At 37.4% G+C, this 19,967-nt stretch overlaps 2 protein-coding genes across 3 annotated transcripts; both read left to right on the forward strand.

The window, feature by feature from the left end:
- Positions 1 to 403: 403 nt before the first annotated feature.
- Positions 404 to 12,361, forward strand: LOC127373864 (5-hydroxytryptamine receptor 3A-like). The gene is made up of 10 exons (XM_051418709.1): positions 404 to 503; positions 2,279 to 2,442; positions 5,993 to 6,037; positions 6,135 to 6,244; positions 6,404 to 6,573; positions 7,590 to 7,750; positions 8,660 to 8,870; positions 8,980 to 9,153; positions 9,321 to 9,406; positions 11,239 to 12,361. Exons 1-10 carry the CDS (start codon positions 464 to 466, stop codon positions 11,476 to 11,478), a joined length of 1,401 nt encoding a protein of 466 aa, XP_051274669.1. The 5' UTR covers positions 404 to 463; the 3' UTR covers positions 11,479 to 12,361.
- Positions 12,362 to 13,082: 721 nt separating this feature from the next.
- On the forward strand, positions 13,083 to 19,328 carry LOC127373865 (5-hydroxytryptamine receptor 3A-like). 2 transcript variants are annotated; one of them, XM_051418710.1, is made up of 10 exons: positions 13,083 to 13,149; positions 14,141 to 14,301; positions 14,532 to 14,576; positions 14,695 to 14,804; positions 15,430 to 15,599; positions 16,016 to 16,176; positions 17,319 to 17,529; positions 17,644 to 17,823; positions 18,032 to 18,117; positions 18,507 to 19,328. In XM_051418710.1, the coding sequence occupies exons 1-10, from the start codon at positions 13,110 to 13,112 to the stop codon at positions 18,729 to 18,731; spliced, it is 1,389 nt and encodes a 462-aa protein (XP_051274670.1). In that variant the 5' UTR covers positions 13,083 to 13,109; the 3' UTR covers positions 18,732 to 19,328. The 2 variants fall into 2 exon arrangements, with proteins under 2 accessions (XP_051274670.1, XP_051274671.1); XM_051418711.1 differs by having other exon boundaries at positions 14,141 to 14,262.
- The last annotated feature ends 639 nt before the right edge of the window (positions 19,329 to 19,967 follow it).

Consider the following 19,967-nt stretch of genomic DNA (forward strand, 5'->3'; position numbering starts at 1 on the left):
TAATATAGTAAAGATCCGTCTTGGACCAATTCTATTTGAGTGTTTATTTCACCCTGAACACAAATGTTTATTTTATGTATTTTATGCTTTTATTGAAGAATCAAACCAGAGACTTTGCAATCACACGTGGTAAGAGCTTAAACCACTACACCACCAGAACAACCCCATTTATTTCTTCACCAAATAATAATCTATTTTTATTGAATTAAGTGAGCTCTGAACTCTTCCCACTTACTCCATTACAACTGTAGAAGTAAACCCTGGGGTACATCTGGTTGGAAATGACTGTGTTAGACTACTGAGATGAAAAAAACAACTAAACAATGGGTTGGTCAGTTCAGTTCGCCCAGCCCTCTTCTAGTGTGAGGAGGATAAGTACTTCAAGACAGCACAGAGTTGACATTGATGCACATCTGCTGCACAGACCTCTCATAGACTTTGGATTGTCTCTGGTCCTGCACTCATGATGCTTGCTGGCTTCCTCTTTCTGCTCTTCATCACAGGTAAGGTTTCTCTCATCCTCAGCATCTCGTTGCTCTGGATAATACACAGACCTTCACTCTGAACAGATTTTGTTTGAAATAATTTCAAAGTGAAGTCTGTGGCTAATCAACAGCAACAGTTTCTGAAAAGATGCATTGCTGTTGAACCCACTTCCTTTGTTTTGGGAAAGAGGCAGAAATCTTAATTACATAGTCATGATGCCATAGACATACAGGAATTGAGTAAAACAAAACAACTTCTACTGGTAAATAGCAGATAGTTTTTAGTTTATTTGTTCGGGTTTTGAGATTTATGTCTGTTTCCCATATACAGGGGCGGATCTAGAGAAATATTAATGGGGTTAAATGGAGACTTTAAGGGTGGCAGAAATATTTGCTGATTTAATTGCAAACAATCAAATATATCAATATTTGATTGGAAAAGCCCCCAACAGCAGATATTTGAACTTTAAAACAGTAAATTATTGTGACACATTAGTAAGGTAATATATATATATATCTAAAGGTGGCATTAAAATGAATAAATTGTTGTATTTTAAAAATTTTTCATTGAACTTATACCATCACTTAGTCTAAAAAATGGACATAACAGATTATTAACATGTTATTTTTTAACATTAATCTCTATTAATGTGTTAAATCTGACTTCATTTGACTATAACGGGGGTGATAGCAGCTGCCACATCAGTCCCTGCCCAAATACACTCAACAGTTGAGCCAATATAGACTAATATTGCTGTTGTGATTAAAAAAAAGTGTCCTTAAGCTGTTTCCGTGCTAATGTAAGAACTTATTTTTTCACTTCCATTTCCTTCGAGACCCACTCCCCACTTTGAAAACCTCTGATATATTATTCTGAGACAGCTTTTTAAATTGCTGCAACTAAATCCCATTTTCCTTTCTGAGTGCTGCTTGCTGGGATTTTATTAACATGCATTTAGTGGTAGATGGATCTCAAATGTAGAGCCTTTTCAGACTCAGTGTACTGTAAACATGCCCACATTTGAAAATCATTTAGTGGTCACGTAGAGTGAGTCACATGTCTGTTAACGCCCATCTCAAAATGGCCTTTGTGTGACCACAGTTGCTGCATGTAACTGCAGATATTTGTGAGATTGATTGATGATATATTATTAATGTTCGAAAACAAGACTGCTAATGCAATCACACTCACAGTGGGAATGCTAACATACTGGTGCTAATTATGTTTATTATTTACTATGTTCACATCTTAGTTTAGCCTGTTAGTCACTCATATCAAGTAGCACTAAACATATAAAGTACCATATAAAGGCAGTTGGGAACATCATTAGTACTGGACAAATTAACTTAAATGAACTTTTCTACTGTAATGTAGAATTATTGTGTGTTGTAATGTGTTGACCTTTCCATTTTATGCAGATTTAATGAACAATTAAATAATCTGAATGTAAAATTTTGACCTGATTTTGGCATTAGAGGAAAACTTAAGAAATGATTTAAGAAAGTTATTACAGTATATTACAGAGTCTGGTCACAGACAGCCGCTAACGTTATCGATCCATCGTTATACTTGAACCTTCAGTACCAGCCCTCGTTACTCTGTAGCAGTCCATAGTAAAACATGAACTTCATCCACGCAGGTCTCCACATCAGGCTGGAGACTGATGTGGAGGTTTTCACTGGTTATTTGACATTGTGTGAGTTCGTTTGGAGCTTAGTTAATGTTCAGTAATGTACATTCAATAAGATATAAGTAACTGAGAGAACGTTAATGTGTCTTGATGTCTTTGCAGTAGATGGGGAGTCCTCTGAGGGTAACTGCAGTTATCAGGATGTCTTAAACCACCTGAACTTCACTAAAAACAAAGAGCTGTTCTCAATGATCCGGCCTGTTAAACACTACAAGACGCCTACGAATGTAACCCTGGATGTACTTCTCTATGCCATTCTAGATGTGGTAAGTGGTTTCTTACGATCGTAAATTGCAATTGTTGTTTCTTCTGTGTTGAGGAAATTATAGTGGTTCCATTTCTGCGTTTGTCTCTCATGTAACAACATCTTATAGTATCTGCTAGACCATAGGCCAACATCACCATGTTTGCTGACATGTTTTTTGTCTCCTACAGCTGTTTATATTCCCTACAGTTTGCCTCTAATTGGTTGCCAAACTTATGGCACTATTCCTAGTAGCAGATCCTAGTAGTAGTTATTTAAAGCGAATAGTTGACTAGTCGACTTCATTTAATTATTTAAATATATATTTTATCAGCCACCCGTTAAATGTGAACAGACAAAGCGGTAATGAACCTGAGTGTGTCAGAACAACCAGGAAGAAGCCCGAACATTTAGTTCATTTACAAGATATATTAGTGTATTAGTACAGTCACTCAGATCTAGGAATGAACATTTAAGGAAAATAGTTGGCAAACCCCAAAAGCCCTTGACTCAACTTTTTATAGAAAGGAAGGAGCTCTTCACAAATCTCCACAAAACACTCTTCAAATCTCTTCACGCAGTTTGAGCTTTTGAGCTCCGGGAGGCGCTATAGAGTCCCTCTGTACTGAGTACCATTACAGTTTTTCTTGATTGTTTTGATGCAGCAGTCAACTCAAACTCCACATTTTCAAAACAGTTAACACACAGGCCGAAACAGTGGCACTCATGGTCAAAATGACACATTTTGTTTGCAAAAGGCTCTAACCGTGCCAAAACATTTAAAAAAATTTGCCTTCAAACAACACAACTTGCAAACAAGTGTATGAGCTCTTCCAATCAACCATTACACAGTGGACAACAAAATACAAAATACAGCAATCAGTGCACCATTGCTTGTCATTATAGCCTATTACTGTACGTAGCTTTCATGCCAGTACCATTTGTTGTCAAATTTGCCTTCTTGCAAAGAATTGGATCCAGAATCAGAAATGCTTTGACGCAAATTTTATTGATTCCATTGATTCTTTTTTTCAAACTGTGGATGAAAACTGAAATACTGTAAATATTACACAAAATACATGTAAACCAAAATAAAATCCATTAGAGTATAAGAAATTAAGAAAATAAAAATAAAATCTATTACAGTAAAGTATAAAAATCAATTACTGTAGAGTATAAGAAATAGCCACTGTTGATACTCAGTCTCTTCTGTCTTGACGATGGGGCCACATGGCCTCATCCACATCACATTCAATATCCTCTCTTGCAATGCACCGAGGGAATAATCTTCTTGCACGCCTTATCCAACCTTGACATTCCTCTGCACCTATGTCTTGGGCAGCAGCAGTCATTGCATTCAGCAAGGGCATCTGCTCATAGGGACGGTGATCATAAACCTTCCACCTCCAAGCACTGAAGAACTCCTCTATGGGATTCAAAAATGGGGAATATGCTGGAAGGAATTGCATCATCATTCGAGGGTGTACTGCAAACCACTCATTGACAAGGCGAGAGTGGTGGAATGCCACATTGTCCCAGATAATGACGAAGAGTAGAATGCCAGGCCTCAACAGCCCTCTCTCCTCAGGTGGGATCAGCTGTCATGTGCATTCAGGAATGTTATGAGATGCTCGGTGTTGTATGGGCCAATAGTGTGGATATGGCATAGGACACCATCATTGTACCCAATGAGGTTCCTTCCACGTCTCCTCACTTTACAGAGATTGAAGCTGGCTTCATCAACATAAATGAAAACATGATGTGCCCCCTCAGGCAAAATGACAATGAAAAGTGACTCCAGTTGACTAACTGCATGATATGACAAGGCATTACAGTATACTGTAGTACTGCTTCCTTACCTCCACATATTGGCATCTGGCCTCCTTCACAATGTCGGAGTTCCTTTGAAATGAAAGTGTATAGAGCTGCTTCATGGCCATATGGTTCCTTCTTAGGATGCGGTCAATGGTGGTCAAGCTCACTGATGTTCCTAAACATGCCCTGATCTGCGATCATTGCTGCCCTGATTTCACGCAGCTTTATGGCATTGTTTGCCACAACCATGTTCACAACGGCTGCCTCCTGCTCAGCACTAAAAATTCTCCCTCTACCACCAGAGAATGGTAGCCTTTGGATTCTTTAAAGAATACATGTAATAGGAATGAGGAAACAATTACATAAAATATATGACTTAAGATATTTCTGTATATACTGTACAGCAACATTACCTGTTTTCCTGTCGAAAATTCTGACAATGGATGCAACAGTGTTTCTGTTTAGAACAGGTTAGGGTAACTATACCTCCACCTCACACTCGGACTCCTCTTCCTCGGACCCCTCTACCTCTTACTCTCACTCTCATCTGCCTTAGACCTCTTCCATCCATGTTGGCAAAGAACAACACAGACGCTGCACCTTTTAAGGCCTGCAGACTGATTGCTAATTGAAGATTTGTGTGAAGGAGTGTCAAACAGGTGCTTCAGTGATTTCATACTGATGTAGGTAGTTTCTAATAGCTAGGAACAGATGGTTTCTGTTTGGTTACCATAGGTAAAACAATGGAGTTTGGACTGCTTGAATGACATCTGTGTTAACTGTTCTGCAAAAGGGTGGGGAAAATGTGTCAATCCAATGAGAAAGGGTTAACACATTTGCAAGAGGTGTCTTGTGCTCTGCTGAGACAGTGATGATGAAAACCGAGTGGATCCCAGTTTCTTTAAGCAGGTCAAAGCAATCAAGAAAAACTAATATTATTAAATCTGCAAAATGTAAAGTAACCTTGTCTATGTGCCTGTTTTACCGACTGGTGTTTTTTTTTTTTTATGTTTCATTTTTTGACAGCCCTCTTGACTTCCTGTTTGAGCTGTCTTTCCCTGGTGGATTGTCTCAGTAATCGGATGTTACTGATTTATATGCTTTATATTGTCATTGTTTAACTTATATTTTGTTAAATACATTTTTAGGTAAAGGTCATGTGTTATCCTCTCCTCTCTGTCCTTCCCTTGAGCCCTTAATCCTGTTTTGGTCCACCCCGGTGGACAATAAAAATCTTATTCTGTTACTTTTTTTACTTTTTAAAATAAATTAGGCACACCTGTGTGACAGCACTGTTCATTCATTGCACTTTACTTAGCTTAATACTACTTGTACTTTATCATCTTTTTACATATTTTATGTTTTTTATTATATTTTGTCTTATTCTATAAACCTTAGCGCTGAAAACAATATTTAATTTCCCTGTATACTGAATTTCGAACTCATGATTCATTTGAAATTGTGCACAGTTCATATTTGTACTTAACCCTGATATTCCCGGGCAGATAATATTCCTCAAAAATCCTGCCTGCTGTCAGCCATTTAGCCTGATTGTCTTAATTACGCTGATTAGTGTCAGATCTAAATGCATAATAAAGAATAACACATATAAATACATTTTGATCAGCCTTGGTTGTTGCTTTTACTTACTAGTTTAGATTTGACGCATGTTATAATACCTGTCTTACAAACTGATGTTTTGCAAACTTCTTAACACTGAATTTGGAAATATTTCACACATATTTCTTTGTTTATAGAACGAGAAGGACCAGCAACTGGTTCCTTACATTTGGCTTGATATGGTGAGTTGTTTCTGAGGAAGTAAGCACTTCATGACTCTGTTGAGAAACCTAAATTTATGTTGCTTAAATGCATTTTTCTCCTTGTTTTCCTCTGTAGTGGTGGAATAATGAATTCATTTCCTGGGATCCAGCTAAATTCTGTGGTATTCAAAATTTTTCTCTTCCTTCTGACTTGTTGTGGAAACCAGATATAACTATTGTAGAAATGTAAGTTTGAATTATACGACGTTCTCACACTCTCAAAACCACATAAACTCATATTAGTGACTGATGATAGAGCACTGTGTTACTGTTAAGAAATGATACAGAAGAAATAAGATGCCAACATTTTAGGTGAATTATGTTATTATGTGTGTTCTCATACAGGACAGAGAAGGATAAAGCTCCACCGAGTCCTTATCTCGTTGTTACAAGCGACGGTGTTATCGAAATTACGAACGACCAGGTGCTGGTCAGCACCTGCAGGATGCACGTATACAAATTCCCCTTCGACATCCAGAGCTGCAACCTCTCCTTCAAGTCTGTCGTACACTCTGGTGAGCACTGTTGTGTTTAAAAGTTTAATCAGTTCTTTCTGTGTTCTCAAATCTGTTTTCAGTTTGAATGCATGTATGTGCTTTTATGACTTTTACAACCGGGTCTAACACGTAAATATTGCAGCTTGGTCAGTAGCCCTCCGCATCAAAATATGGCGCTGTAGGTATCCCTTTAGTGTCATTTCTGGACAATACCACAGTTTAAGTCAAGTGACAAAGAACATGAAAGTCTGCATATGGAGGTAATGGATGGATCGATGGCTAAAAACCAACCATATCTGTTAAGTAACGTACATAAGTTATGTCGGGTGCATAACAGAACTTACGTTCCTTTACTGAACATAACCAAAGTAGTTTTTGTGTCTAAACGTAACCAAAACACATCGGTTTCAAAACACTGACCACGCATTAGAGAGTGCATCTCTCCTTTCTAAGATTTGTTGTGCTACAGATCTAACAAATGGTGAAACTTTTATCCAACTTTCCTTCCTTCTCATAGAATCCAAATGTCTTACAAAGTTTAGATTTTAGATTTGATTGACACAGACATGTTTGTTTATGTACTGACAAACCACACTGCTGTTACTCTCATTGCTCCTGTCCCAAGACCCTCGTGTTGACCTTTCACAAGAGTAGAGATGCTGTCGGCAGCTAAGCTTTTGTCAACTGATTTGTTACTTTAGAAATGTACAGTTGACCAGTTTAAGAAAACTATTTCTGACTGGTATCGGTAAATCTTTACACCCCTACAACGCAAGCTTTATTTTTAGTCTAACCAGTCATTGCATATTCGTATCTTGCTAACTTGACCGACCTGTGTGTCCAAAACTGACACGAGTGGTACCTACAGCGACATATTTTGAAACCGGGCCACTGACCAAGTGTCAGTATTTGATGAATTAGGAGTGAGAATGTGATGACTTCTACAGCATGTCACCTGAAGACACATACCATACATTCCTTCTTTCTTAATCTGCAAAGAAACCACTCAATTGTATTTCTATCTCCCACCTCAGTTGAGGAAATAGAGCTTGAACAATATCTCAACTCTTCAAAGATAACAGAGGGGTCTAACGAGTTGATGCGGACCCAGTACGAGTGGCTGTTCATCAACATGAAAGTCAAAAGCCTGACTGACAACTATTTTGGCTTCTACCAAAGCACGATTATTTACACTGTAAGTATTTCTGACACAAAGAGGTCCCTAGAGCCACATGAGTCAAACCGTGCCCCACTGGTTTGCATTTCCAATACGAGTTTGAATCATGCCTGAGATGGACCATCTCCGGAGTTGGGTAAAAGTGCAAGTATTTATTTGGCTGCAAGTATTTAGTTTGCTCTTGTGACAAGATTAACAAATTGCCTTTGTGCCAGAAAAAGAACTAGAAGTCCATTCTCAGTGCAGCTTTTCACCAAAATACCATTGACTGACTTTACATTTGAAACCATCTGACACAGCCAACATGTATATGTGGGCCCCGTTATGCTGGTCTACATGGTAACCAAAATGGACATCTTATCTGGGGCCCACTTGGGCAAACCCATGTGGGCTCTATGTGGGTCCTAGGTGGGTCACTAATGGGAAATGAAAGTATGGGCTCGGAGTTGGAAACAGAAATGGGGTCCATTTGGGTTGCCGAGTGCCCACCTACCTAACACCCAGTGAAACCCTGCCGACATGGGTAACTGACATGAGCCATTGTGGAACCTGTGGACAATCTCATATTGGGCCCATGTTTCAGCCCATCTAATATGTTGGCTGGGTAACTGTGTGGTGTGTGCGCTGTGGACGAAATGACCACAGATGAGCAGAGCAAATTTCAAGGTCAAGAAAACAACAAATTATTTTTCTTTCTATCTGTATTTTGCTATTTTTCAGCAAATAATCTGAACATAGACTTTCTACCCTTCCTCTTTCATTACTACTTTTACCAAAGTAAGAGATTTAAGTGCTTCTTGCACCAGTGTATGAGCAGTTTAGGTCAGATTATCTTGTTGTGTAATACATATCTGTAACACCTGTAGTTGCTTCAGTTAAGCCTTTGTCCAATGTAAAGGTCAACCAACTGACCTTTTAATTTCACAGGTCACCATGAAGAGAAGGTCTGCCCTCTACATTATCAACTTCATGCTGCCCGTCCTGTTCTTCTTGTGTCTGGACTTGGCCTCCTTCCTGATCTCAGACAGCGGGGGTGAGAAGCTCAGCTTCAAAGTCACTGTGCTGCTTGCCGTCACCGTACTGCAGCTTATTCTGAATGAAATTCTTCCAACCTCATCAAACAGAGTTCCACTTATAGGTAAAGAAGCTCAGAGTCCTGCCATTATTGGACTGCACTGTAACAACAAATATACTGATTCAATGTGTAGTTATTTGTCCACATTAATAATGCTGCCATCTCCCTTCAGCGGTCTACTGCATTGGGACTTTTGGTTTGATGATGCTGAGCCTCCTGGAGACGATCGTGGTGATGAATCTGAGGGGAAGAGACTCTGCATTAAAAAACAACGAGGCACATAAAGACCAAAGCCTGAGTGAGGACTGTGGGGACAAACGAGACAGCTTCCAGAACTCTTTTAAAGGTGAGATGCACTACAACAAATAGACACTCAATTTGTGAAGCAGCATAGATGTTACACCAGATATTTGCCTTTAGTTACTTTATGGATTCACTGAAACAAACACGTAAAAGTTTTACTACAAAATGGTTATTTTGAATATGCACTAACCATGTTTTGTGTCTTTTCAGACGTTAATAAATTGATTCCTTGTGGATATCTCTGTGACATGTCTAATGGTGAACTTCCATCTGAAGAGCTGCGGTTGGCCGAAAAGGTTAAAACTGAGCTGCACTTTTCAAAATCTAGAAATGTTATATTTAATTTTAATCTAAAAGATTTTTTTTGTTTTTGTTTGTTTGTTTTTGACCACAAGAAACAAAACTCCATTCACTCTCATTATACAATGGCCAACAACTATATTTTATGACGTGGACAGGTTTACAGCAAACACGACCAAAAAGAAAGAAAAGAGTGTAAAGAAATAGAGAACGAGAGGCTCTATATGTTATAAATATATGTCCATCTGATCTATCTGATCCAGAACTGGTGTGACTTAACTTTAACCTGCTATGCACAAACTTTACCTTGTAATAATTGCACATGTACAGTTTAAAATATTAATGCACACCATATTTCTTACTGCACACTGCAGATAGTGTATATATTTTCATTATAGTCTTTATATTTTCTATTATATCTTTATCATATTTTTATTTCATTATTCTTTATTGTATTTTGACGCTGTACTTTTTGCACTACATTTCCCCTCTACTGCTGTAATTTCTCCCACAGTAGATCAATAAAGGAACATTGTTGTATATTAAGTAGCGATGATGCGAAGATGTATTGAAGAGAAGTCCGCTGACACCATCTTGATTGTATATAAAAGTTTATTACAAAAAGTTCAGCATCAATACAAGCACCGCAGGAGCTTGGAGAGCATCCAGCCAAATGAACAACTCTGTCTATTTTGCATCGAACATAGGTTTTTATAGGTCTGTTGTTTACTCCAAAAGATAATATAGAAACATTTGGTTCTTATACAGATATGTGAGGTAAAAAGAGGGACATGGGGGTTTTCAAGGTAGAGGTCAGAGGCCATTGAGAGGCCCCTAACCTAAACAGTTTCAGAGTAAGAATTACGTTGTTGAACCTCCTGAACTGTTAACACTGCATATGATGACAAAATATCATTTGAACTTATAACAGAATGTAATTTAAATGTATAAGCCTTCAGATACCACATATTTCCCCCCTTCGAGACTATGCAGAGTCTCAAAAACAGGAGTAAAACATACATGATTAAAATTATGACAAAAATAATAATTCCTTCTACATGCTCCTTGCAGCATAACCTTAACAATACAGCTACTTTATGGAGTGCGAGAGTGAAAAACCTGTCCGGCAGCTTTATTCCCAAAGTATCCATCAAACAATCTAGACAGGAATATTCTCTCACAGCCCCTCTGCCTCAGGCGACCACACATATGATGACAAAATATAATTTGAATTTATAACAGAATGTAATTTAAATTTGTAAGCCTTCAGATACCACAACATCTTATTATCTTATCTTAAAGGTTGAGGGTGCAGCATCTTGTAGCATAACACATTTTTTCTCAGGTGAGATGATGCATAAGAACATAATGAACAACTCCGGGCACGTCTGTGTGAAAGAGCGTGTCTGCAGCCCGGACATCGAGCTCGTCGCCGTCGGACTTCGTCCGCGTTATCTGCCACGGGAACTTTCCAGTGTTATCATCATCACTGTCTATATTCCTCACAGTGGTCTTCATAATCATCACTGTTTACATTCATGATGTCTTATTTATTCTCCTGTACAGCACTTTGGTCAACTTTGGTTGTTTTTAAAGTGCTTAACAAATAAAGTTGGATTGGATTGGATGGATAAGATCCCTAATCCATAGATTGAAAGCATAGAGGAAATCATGTTTCAGTATTAAATCATTCAGTTTCCTCTTGAAACAATGAACATTTTCCACCCATTACTTTTGCGATTTGTGCATTTTAAGGCACACAAAAATAACAACTGACTATTTGCATAATCAAATTTTTTAACCACATTGTATTAAACTACTTTTTCAGGGTAGCAGCAACCAACAGATGGAGGAGTCACGTGACTTTGAAAAGCTCTCAGATGAGCTGAGGGAGCTGGTGAAAACCCTGACTCTGCTCCTCAACAGCAGTAAGGAAGAAGAGAAACCCGGCTACTGGTACAAAAAGACTAAAACTATCAACAAAGTCTTCTTCATTTGCTATGTCATAGCTGCCACTCTGTTTTTAGTCCTGATGTTTTTTAGCTGGAATTCTGAAGAAGAAGAATAATAGTAGAGAATAAAGAATAATGAACAATGATTTGAGTTCCCAGAAGTTGTAAACGCAAAGTCACAAGATGCTGCAGGTAATGACTTCACTGTTGTTAATCTTTCCTGAATCATCAGCACTTTATGTATTCTGATGACTTACAACAAGTTAGTTCAATTTGTGCAGAAGCAAAGCTGTTGTGATTGTGTCACTAACCACACACCTTACACTTACTCCCCCCTGTCCTCGATACATAATCTGTACAATCAGTTTCTGTTTCACATCTTCTGCTGCTGCTTCAGTAAAGTTGACGAGTAATGGTGTACTTGGCATTTAACACACCTCTGACACTTGCATGTTTCACATAGTGGTTCACACATGTATTATTCTAGTACACTAATTGTACCACGAAGCGGTCGACTCATGTCTCTGCTATACAACAAGCATAGTCTGTATGTATAAGAAATCCACCAATACAAACAATTAAGCATGCAGGTGTTTTTCTACATAAATATATATTTACTATGTAATAAGGGCAAACCTTATAATCCACCTTAAAACAAAATAAAATAAAAAAATGAAATATTAATTAAAGTACAAACAAATTCATATCTTACATGTTCTGGCAGTTTTGTTTGGTTCCTGCATGAATCTTATCTATATATATTATATGTTAACTGACAACCTTGATTAAAAGCCACAGACGTCATTCTACAACTGTATTAAAGGTTGAGTACGGGGGCCGCTTTCTATGAAAACTCACTGTAATGCTGAAACACATCTATAATATTATGAGGATATAAAATGTGCTTTTCTTATTAATATCTGTATGTGCTGTTCTTTCACATCTCTGCATTAATCTGGTTAATATGCTCTAATGAGATCTATGAGACTCCGGCATACATGTGGAAATAAACAATAAAAACTAAAACAAATTCTCTGTTTGTTTGTTTTTTGTCTGTGTGCTTGAGCATTTAAAATTTGAACTTGAAACTTATAGAAAGAAATTGTGGGTTTGAACCATCTTCACAGTTCACACAGGAAAAGGACATCCAGGTGTGTTTATATATTTATATATTATATATAAAGGCTAAAAAATGGGACTCAATCCGTAACCCACGTGGTTCTCTACCACTAAGAACCAAATCCGTAAATGTAAGCTATTGTCTTGTTGCACTGTAACATTTGGAAGTGAAGCTGTAATCAATGAGGTAAATTCACATTGGATTACATATATGTATCTCATTTCCTGTAAATTGCTTGTGCGTATGAAGACTTTCCAGTCACAGTACACGGTTTGCTTATGAGCCTAAACCACTAAGTCACCAGAAAATCCCCTTTTATTCTTTCTGTTTAATAAAATATAATTTATTTTGCCAAATTAACTGAGCGACCCCTTTATTTTGTCCACATACTCTGCTGCAACTGCAGAAGTACGCCCTTTACAGTACAAACACATCTGGTAATGAAATACTTCTGAGATAAAAAACAACAACAACAAACCAATGGGTGTGTCATTCAGTTTGTCCACCCCTCTTCCAGTGTGAGGATAAAGTGTGCGGTGATATTTGCAGACAGCACAGAGTTGACACTGATGCACATTCGCAGCACAGACCATTCACAGACTTTGGATTCTCTCTGGTCCTGCATTCATGATGCTTGCTGGCTTCCTCTTCCTGCTCCTTGTCACAGGTAAGGTTTTCTCTCTTCTTCACAGTGTCCCTGTTGCTCTGAATGATGCACAGACCTCCCTGTTATTATAGTTTTGTAATAGTTTTTATTTTGTATTTAATTTGAAATATTTGTGAGGCAGTTAACTCTGAGCATGTCTACCCATTCCAGTTATAATAAACAAAGACACCGGTGCCTCCTCATGTTTGTGTTGACAAATTCGACCAAATTGACAAAAAGATGAGAGATATTTCCTGTATGTTTTTATTTTCAGACACAGCTCTGAGTGCTTCTGACCATGCATTTGGTGGTAGATGGATTTTTAATGAAGACTCTTTCAATGCTAATGGTCAAGTAGAGCTCATCCATATGTCTCCTAACCCCCATCTCATGATGGCTTTCATGTGCGTGACCACAGTCAGCTCATATTACTGCCGATATTTGTGAGCTTGATTGATTATATATTAATAACGTTGGAGAACTTTCATCATGCTAACATGCTCACAGTGGCAATGCTAACATATTGATGCTGATCAGGTTTAACATTAACCATGTTAAATACATCTTAGTTTAGCCTGTTAGCATGCTAACTTTTACTAATTAGCACTAAACATATAAAGTACAAGAATGTCATTAGTTTTGCAGAAGTATTGGAGAAATTAAAAATTAGACCTACTGATGACGCTAAAGAACAACACTGGAAATCACCAAAGTTATTATAATTCATCCTTTGGGTTAGATGAATGTCTGAATCAAATTTCATGGCAATCAATCTAGAAGTTGTGGAGGTATTCCATGTCTAAAAGCTAAAAATCATCAAATTCATATGATAAAACCGGGATAAATACATATTATAAGATACAAGTATATACTGTAACTCAAACACAGGCACTCAGTTGTAATTTAAAGGTAAAATTCAGAGCCTGGTAATCAGCATCACATTTCCTGATTTATTTTCTTCTAAGAGTCAACTCTCTCTCATAGATAATGTGTCTTGTTGTTTTCGCTGTAGATGTGGAGTCCTCTGAGCGTAACTGCAGTTATCAGGATGTTTTAAACCACTTGAACTTCACCAGAAACAAAGAGCTGTTCTCAGCGATCCGGCCTGTTAAAAACTATAAACAGCCTGTGGAGGTAACTCTGGATGTACTACTCTATGCCATTCTGGGTGTGGTAAGTGGTTGTAGTATATGTACAGTTCATATTTGTACTAAACCCGAAAATTCCCAGACAGAAAATATTCTTTAAAGATCATGGATCATATCATGCTGATTGCTGTCAGATATAAACACAGTTCGAGAACTTGTTTAAACTGTGATATGAAGTCTGATGTTTGCAAACTTAATTAACACTTATTAACTCTGAATTTGGAAAGATTTTCATGCATATTTCTTTGCTCTTAGAGAGAAAAGGACCAGCAATTTGTTTCTTACATTTGGCTTGATATGGTGAGTTATTCCTGAAGAAGTCAGCACTTCAGATTGAATGAATTCCTACCTCTCATTCTGTTGGAAAACTCAAATTTCTGTTGTTTAAAAGCATTTTTCTCCTTGTTTTCCTCTGTAGTGGTGGCAGAATGAGTTACTTTCCTGGAATCCAGAGGATTTCTGTGGTATTAAGCAATTTTCTCTTCCTACTGAAGTATTGTGGAAACCAGATATAACGATTGAAGAGATGTAAGTTTAAATTATATATATGATCTCACACTCAGAATAGCAACTGGTTAAGCAACAGGATTTAAACATGTTTTGTTTACTTAAAATAATATTTATTGCATATAGGTATTGTATTTTTACCCATAAAACATAAATAATTTAAATAGCTGGTAACACTTATATACACAATTATACAGACAATAAATTACAGAAATTATAATTATTTTATATACACAAGTTATCTGAGTGGGCTTCATTTACAAAATTGAGGTTACTAGAGGGCAGGAGGGAGGGGCAGGGTCTGAAATGACGAGAGACTTTGGGCCAAGGTTTGCGTTTCTGTTCGGTTTTATACATTTGATCTTTAGTGTGCTTGCTTAAGACTAACTAGTGCTAATACGTGAGCAGCTATTGCTCTTAATCGGTTTATAAATGGGCACACGTGGATGCATCTGACATCAAAATGTTGTCAATTCAATTCAACTCCTCTCTCTCATTCTTTCAGAAAATCATTTAAAAATGTTGCAATTGTCGAGAGTTTTTTTCACCAACTCTTTATAAAGTCATCCGATCAAATATCAATAAAACATTTTTAAACATTTGATTTACAACAGTTTAAAGCATATTTATGTGTGTTTTCATACAGGACAGAGAGGGATGAGGCCCCTCCGAGTCCTTATCTAATTGTTCAAAGCAACGGTTTCATCAAAGTTACGAACGACCAGGTGCTGGTGAGCTCCTGCAGGATGAGAGTTCACAAATTCCCCTTCGACATCCAAAGCTGCAACCTCTCGTTCAAGTCTGTCGTACACTCTGGTGAGCGCTGTTGTATCTAAAAGTTTGAGTTCCTGTAAGTTGTTCTTACGTATGGTTGAGTTTGAATGCACCAGAGTTATTATAGTTTTGTATTTTTCATTAGTTTTTAGTTTTAAATTCAGTTTAAATGTTTAAAATGTTTAGTTTGAGTTTTTTAGATTATAACATGTAATATAACATATTTGTCAGAGGTGAGAGTTAAGACGGTATTACAATACAAACACAATACTTTGTGTATGGACATTCCAGACTCAATAAACATGCACCAATGCCTCCGCCTTATTTTATTTTAGTTAGTTTTCATTTTGTGTGAAGTCTGTTTTTTATTTGTAAGATTTTCTTTCACGCCAATTTACTTTTGTTTAGTTTTAGTTACCTGCTAGTAACCCTCACAGTTCTGTTCTCTCTCACGTCAGTCAATGAAATACAGCTTGTTCAGTATCTGAACTCTTCAAAGATCACAGAGTGGTCTCGCAAGCTGATGCGGACCCAGTACGAGTGGCTGTTCGTCAACATGACTCTCTCCAACGAGACTGTCGACCTTTTTGGCTTCATCCAAAGCAGGATCGTTTACACTGTAAGTATTTCTGAAAACAGACATACAGAGGTGGAAAATATGATATGTACAAAGAGGTGGCATGTACTGTGTAACCTAAGAAAGATGAAATTAAGATAAACCACACAACCTGGATAAATCCCTATCCCTGAACAGACGTTAACATACCTGTCTCATTATCATAAACGCTCATCTCTGGAGATTCATATGCATCGGTGGCAAAGCCCTGGAAGCCCCAGACATGAGTGTAAATACCCCAAATAATAGCATCAAGTTCCCAGAGCCCTCCACTCAAATACCATACCAGCAGTGTGCAACTACACCACGGCTTTCACGGCTTTCTATTCTCTGATCTGAAGTTAATAATTTTGGGCTGTCAAGCTTCAGTGCTGATGCTGATTTTTTTTAAGAGAATTAAGAGTATTACACGAGTCGGGCATAAATCGAACACTGATAGTAAGTTTACACATAATCCAAAGGTGGCAAATATAGCATACTGTAGTCCCTCCAGGAAGTTGCAACCACAACAATTAATGCAAATTCAACCAATTCCTGTCTCAGTGAAACAAGATGCCTTCAGTCTTTATTGAATTATTTCACTTTCTCTTGCATATTTTTGCAAAAAAAAAAAAAAAAAAAAATCTCCACGTGTCGCAATTTTCTTGAAAGAAAGAAAACAGACAGTTTATGCAGCAACGATTCTAAACAATGGGATTTTGTCTTTAGGAGGGGCTGATATTTTCAGTATTTTAGAGACCCCCCAAAATGTTTCATGTTTTCAGGCTCACCTGTAGTTCGAACCCTGCAAACATTGCACTGTGAGGCTGAGGGGTTCATGAGTCTCCCCACACCTGCCCAGCTCCTTTCAGCCTGAACATGGACAGAAAAGATTCTAGCACCAAACCAGGATATTGGTTGCAGATGCTCCTGCAGATTACTCCCACGTTTGTTTTCTTGACCAAAAATCTGAACATAGACTTTCTACCCTTCCTCTTTCAATACTACATCTAAGTAAGTGATTTGAGTGCTTCTTGCAACAGTGTTTGAGCAGTTTATATCAGATTATCTTGTTGTGTAATACGTATCTGTAACACCTGTAGTTGCTTCAGTTTAACCTATGTCAAATATAAAGGACAACCACAGCTATTAACATAATTTCACAGGTCACCATGAAGAGAAGGTCTGCCCTCTACATTATCAACTTCATGCTGCCCATCCTGTTCTTCTTGTGTCTGGACTTGACCTCCTTCCTGATCTCAGACAGCGGGGGCGAGAAGCTCAGCTTCAAAGTCACTGTGCTGCTTGCCGTCACCTTGTTACAACTTATTCTGAATGAAATTCTTCCAGCCTCATCAAACAGAGTTCCACTTATAGGTAAAGAAGCTCAGAGTCTTGCCATTATTGGACTGCACTATGAGCAAGAAGAGCACATACTGACTCATTGTGTAGTTATTTGTGCACATTAATGATTCTGCCGTCTCCCTTCAGCGGTCTACTGCATTGGGACTTTTGGGTTGATGATGCTGAGCCTCCTGGAGACGACCGTGGTGATGAATCTGAGAGGAAGAGACTCTGTATCCCAAAACAACGAGGCAGAGAAAAACCACAGCCGGAATGAGGACTGTGAAGACAAACGAGGCAAAGTCAGCTTCCGTAACTCTTTTAGAGGTGAGATTCACTATAACAAATGGACACGTTTGTTTATATTCATGATCTCAATCAGACATCTGGTCAATTTGCGAAGCAGCATCAATGTTACACCAGATGTTTGTTAGTTTATGCATTCACCAAAACAGACACATGTAAAAGTTATAATACAAAATGGTCAGTTGTGTTATTTTGGAATATGCACTAACTATGTTTTGTGTCTTTTCAGACGTTAATAAATTGATTCCCAGTGCATCTATCTGTGACGTGTCTAATGGTGAAATTCCATCTGAACAGCTGCCAGCAGCCAAAGAGGTTAGATAAGACACTGGTGTTTCAAAATAAATGCTGCAATATTAAACTATTAAAGTAAAAGACTGCAACAGTTTGGAGCTACCGGAGTTCACAGAGTGTTATTCGTCACGATAACTTGTAGAGGTGAATTTGTATTTGACACTCATCCTTGCATTTCCAAAACTTTCTTTAAACAACAGACCACCTTTTATAGACATGCTGACACAGGTAGTAACGTTAAAAAGTAATGTTTCTGCTTTTTAACTGCTGCCACTGAAAACACTTTTGTATATTTGTAACATTTTTTTGACAAAAAAAAAAACAACAACCGAAACAAAAACAGTAAAATGCAGCTGCTGAATTACCATAATCCCAGTTTTTAACCACAGTTTATTAAACCGCTTTTTCAGGGGAGCAGCAACCAACTGATGGAGGACTTTGAAAAGCTCTCGGATGAGCTGAGGGAGCTGGTGAAAACACTGACTCTGTTCCTCAACCTCAGGAAGGAAGACGAGAAACCTGGCTACTGGAACAGAAAGACTAAAACTATCAACAAAGTCTTCTTAATTTTCTATGTCATAGCTGCCACTCTGTTTTTAGTCTTTATGTTTTTCAGTTGGAATTCTGAAGACTAATAATGGTAGAGATAATGAATAACGATAGAGTTCCCAGAAGTTGTAAACACAAAGTCTTTATGTTTTTAAGTTGGAACTAGAAGAGTGCACGCAGTAAGGTGCAGATTTATGCATATGTATGCATAAATCACTGATCCAATTTTAAGATGTGCAAGAAAAACTTTTAAAGAATACGCACAGTTGGCTTATATCTGAGCATTTGGGTAATTTCTGTGCAGAAAAGTAAATCGTCAGGGACAAGAAAACACTGAATTTGGAAAAAGTTTTTATCATTCTGAAAAAATTATAAAAAAACACAAAAATTAAAATCCAGACCGAAAATTGTGATGTAGGAGAGTTTTCTTTAACGATTAAAGAGGCTTCTTTCAGTTAAAAAAAAATCATTTAGGTGTTAACAAAATTGCATGTTGTCCTACATAAATATCTTTTTAGGGACAATCCTTATAATCCAACCCAAAATCATTAAAGTATTAAAAGATTTAAATGTAAAATATTTTAAAAAAGAAGCATGCATTAAGTGTAAATTCATATCAAATTGCTCCAAATTGGTAAAACACATCTATAATATTCTGAAGATATTAAAATGGATCAATAATATCATGTTGTCTTTCTGTGTTGTTCTTTCCCGTCTCTATCTGAATTACTCTGTTTATGTATTTATAATCAATTAACTGTCTGATATCTGCTCTGAAGAGATCTATCAGACTCTTTGTAATGCAGAAAAAAACAATAAAAACAAAATATATAATCTCTGTTTTCTTTTGTATGTGTGTGTGACGATGCTGAGAGTGAACCAATAATAATAATAATAAAACATTTATTATATATATAGTACGTATTCAAAGACACTTTACATGGTCACAAAAGAAAAATAACAGCAACAGCAAAGGCAATAACAGTATAAAAACAACGACAATTACAACTATAAACAAAAGAAGGTGGAGCAATAAAAAGGAGGGAAGTGAGAATACAGATTAAAAGCAGATTTAAATAGATGGTTGCAGATGAGTGCAGTTTTAAAGGATGTGAGTTTTAGTTCCAGAGGGAGTAGGACGTAATGGAGGTCACCCAGGTCCGGGGCTTGGAGCGGGTGAGAGGGGTGAGGAGGTTGGCGTCCGAGGATCTGAGGTTGCAGGTAGGTTTATTTATTCAGTACATCCAGGGGACGGCTGAACTCTTGCACCTTTACCTGTCTGCTATATTATTTATTTTAAGCTTTTAATCAATGCGGTAAAA

Source organism: Dicentrarchus labrax, unplaced genomic scaffold (assembly GCF_905237075.1).
Source record: "Dicentrarchus labrax unplaced genomic scaffold, dlabrax2021, whole genome shotgun sequence".
Classification (NCBI taxonomy): Eukaryota; Metazoa; Chordata; class Actinopteri; family Moronidae; genus Dicentrarchus; species Dicentrarchus labrax.

What these genes read in the sequence shown, in the direction of transcription:
- LOC127373864 (XM_051418709.1), top strand. Translation starts at nt 464, where the DNA reads ATGATGCTTGCTGGCTTCCTCTTTCTGCTCTTCATCACAG. An exon ending in GATATAACTATTGTAGAAAT is followed by an intron (nt 6,245 to 6,403) that starts GTAAGTTTGAAT and finishes GTTCTCATACAG; the next exon opens with GACAGAGAAGGATAAAGCTC. An exon ending in AGCTGCGGTTGGCCGAAAAG is followed by an intron (nt 9,407 to 11,238) that starts GTTAAAACTGAG and finishes CTACTTTTTCAG; the next exon opens with GGTAGCAGCAACCAACAGAT.
- LOC127373865 (XM_051418710.1), top strand. Translation starts at nt 13,110, where the DNA reads ATGATGCTTGCTGGCTTCCTCTTCCTGCTCCTTGTCACAG. An exon ending in CTTACATTTGGCTTGATATG is followed by an intron (nt 14,577 to 14,694) that starts GTGAGTTATTCC and finishes TTTCCTCTGTAG; the next exon opens with TGGTGGCAGAATGAGTTACT. An exon ending in AAACAGAGTTCCACTTATAG is followed by an intron (nt 17,530 to 17,643) that starts GTAAAGAAGCTC and finishes GTCTCCCTTCAG; the next exon opens with CGGTCTACTGCATTGGGACT.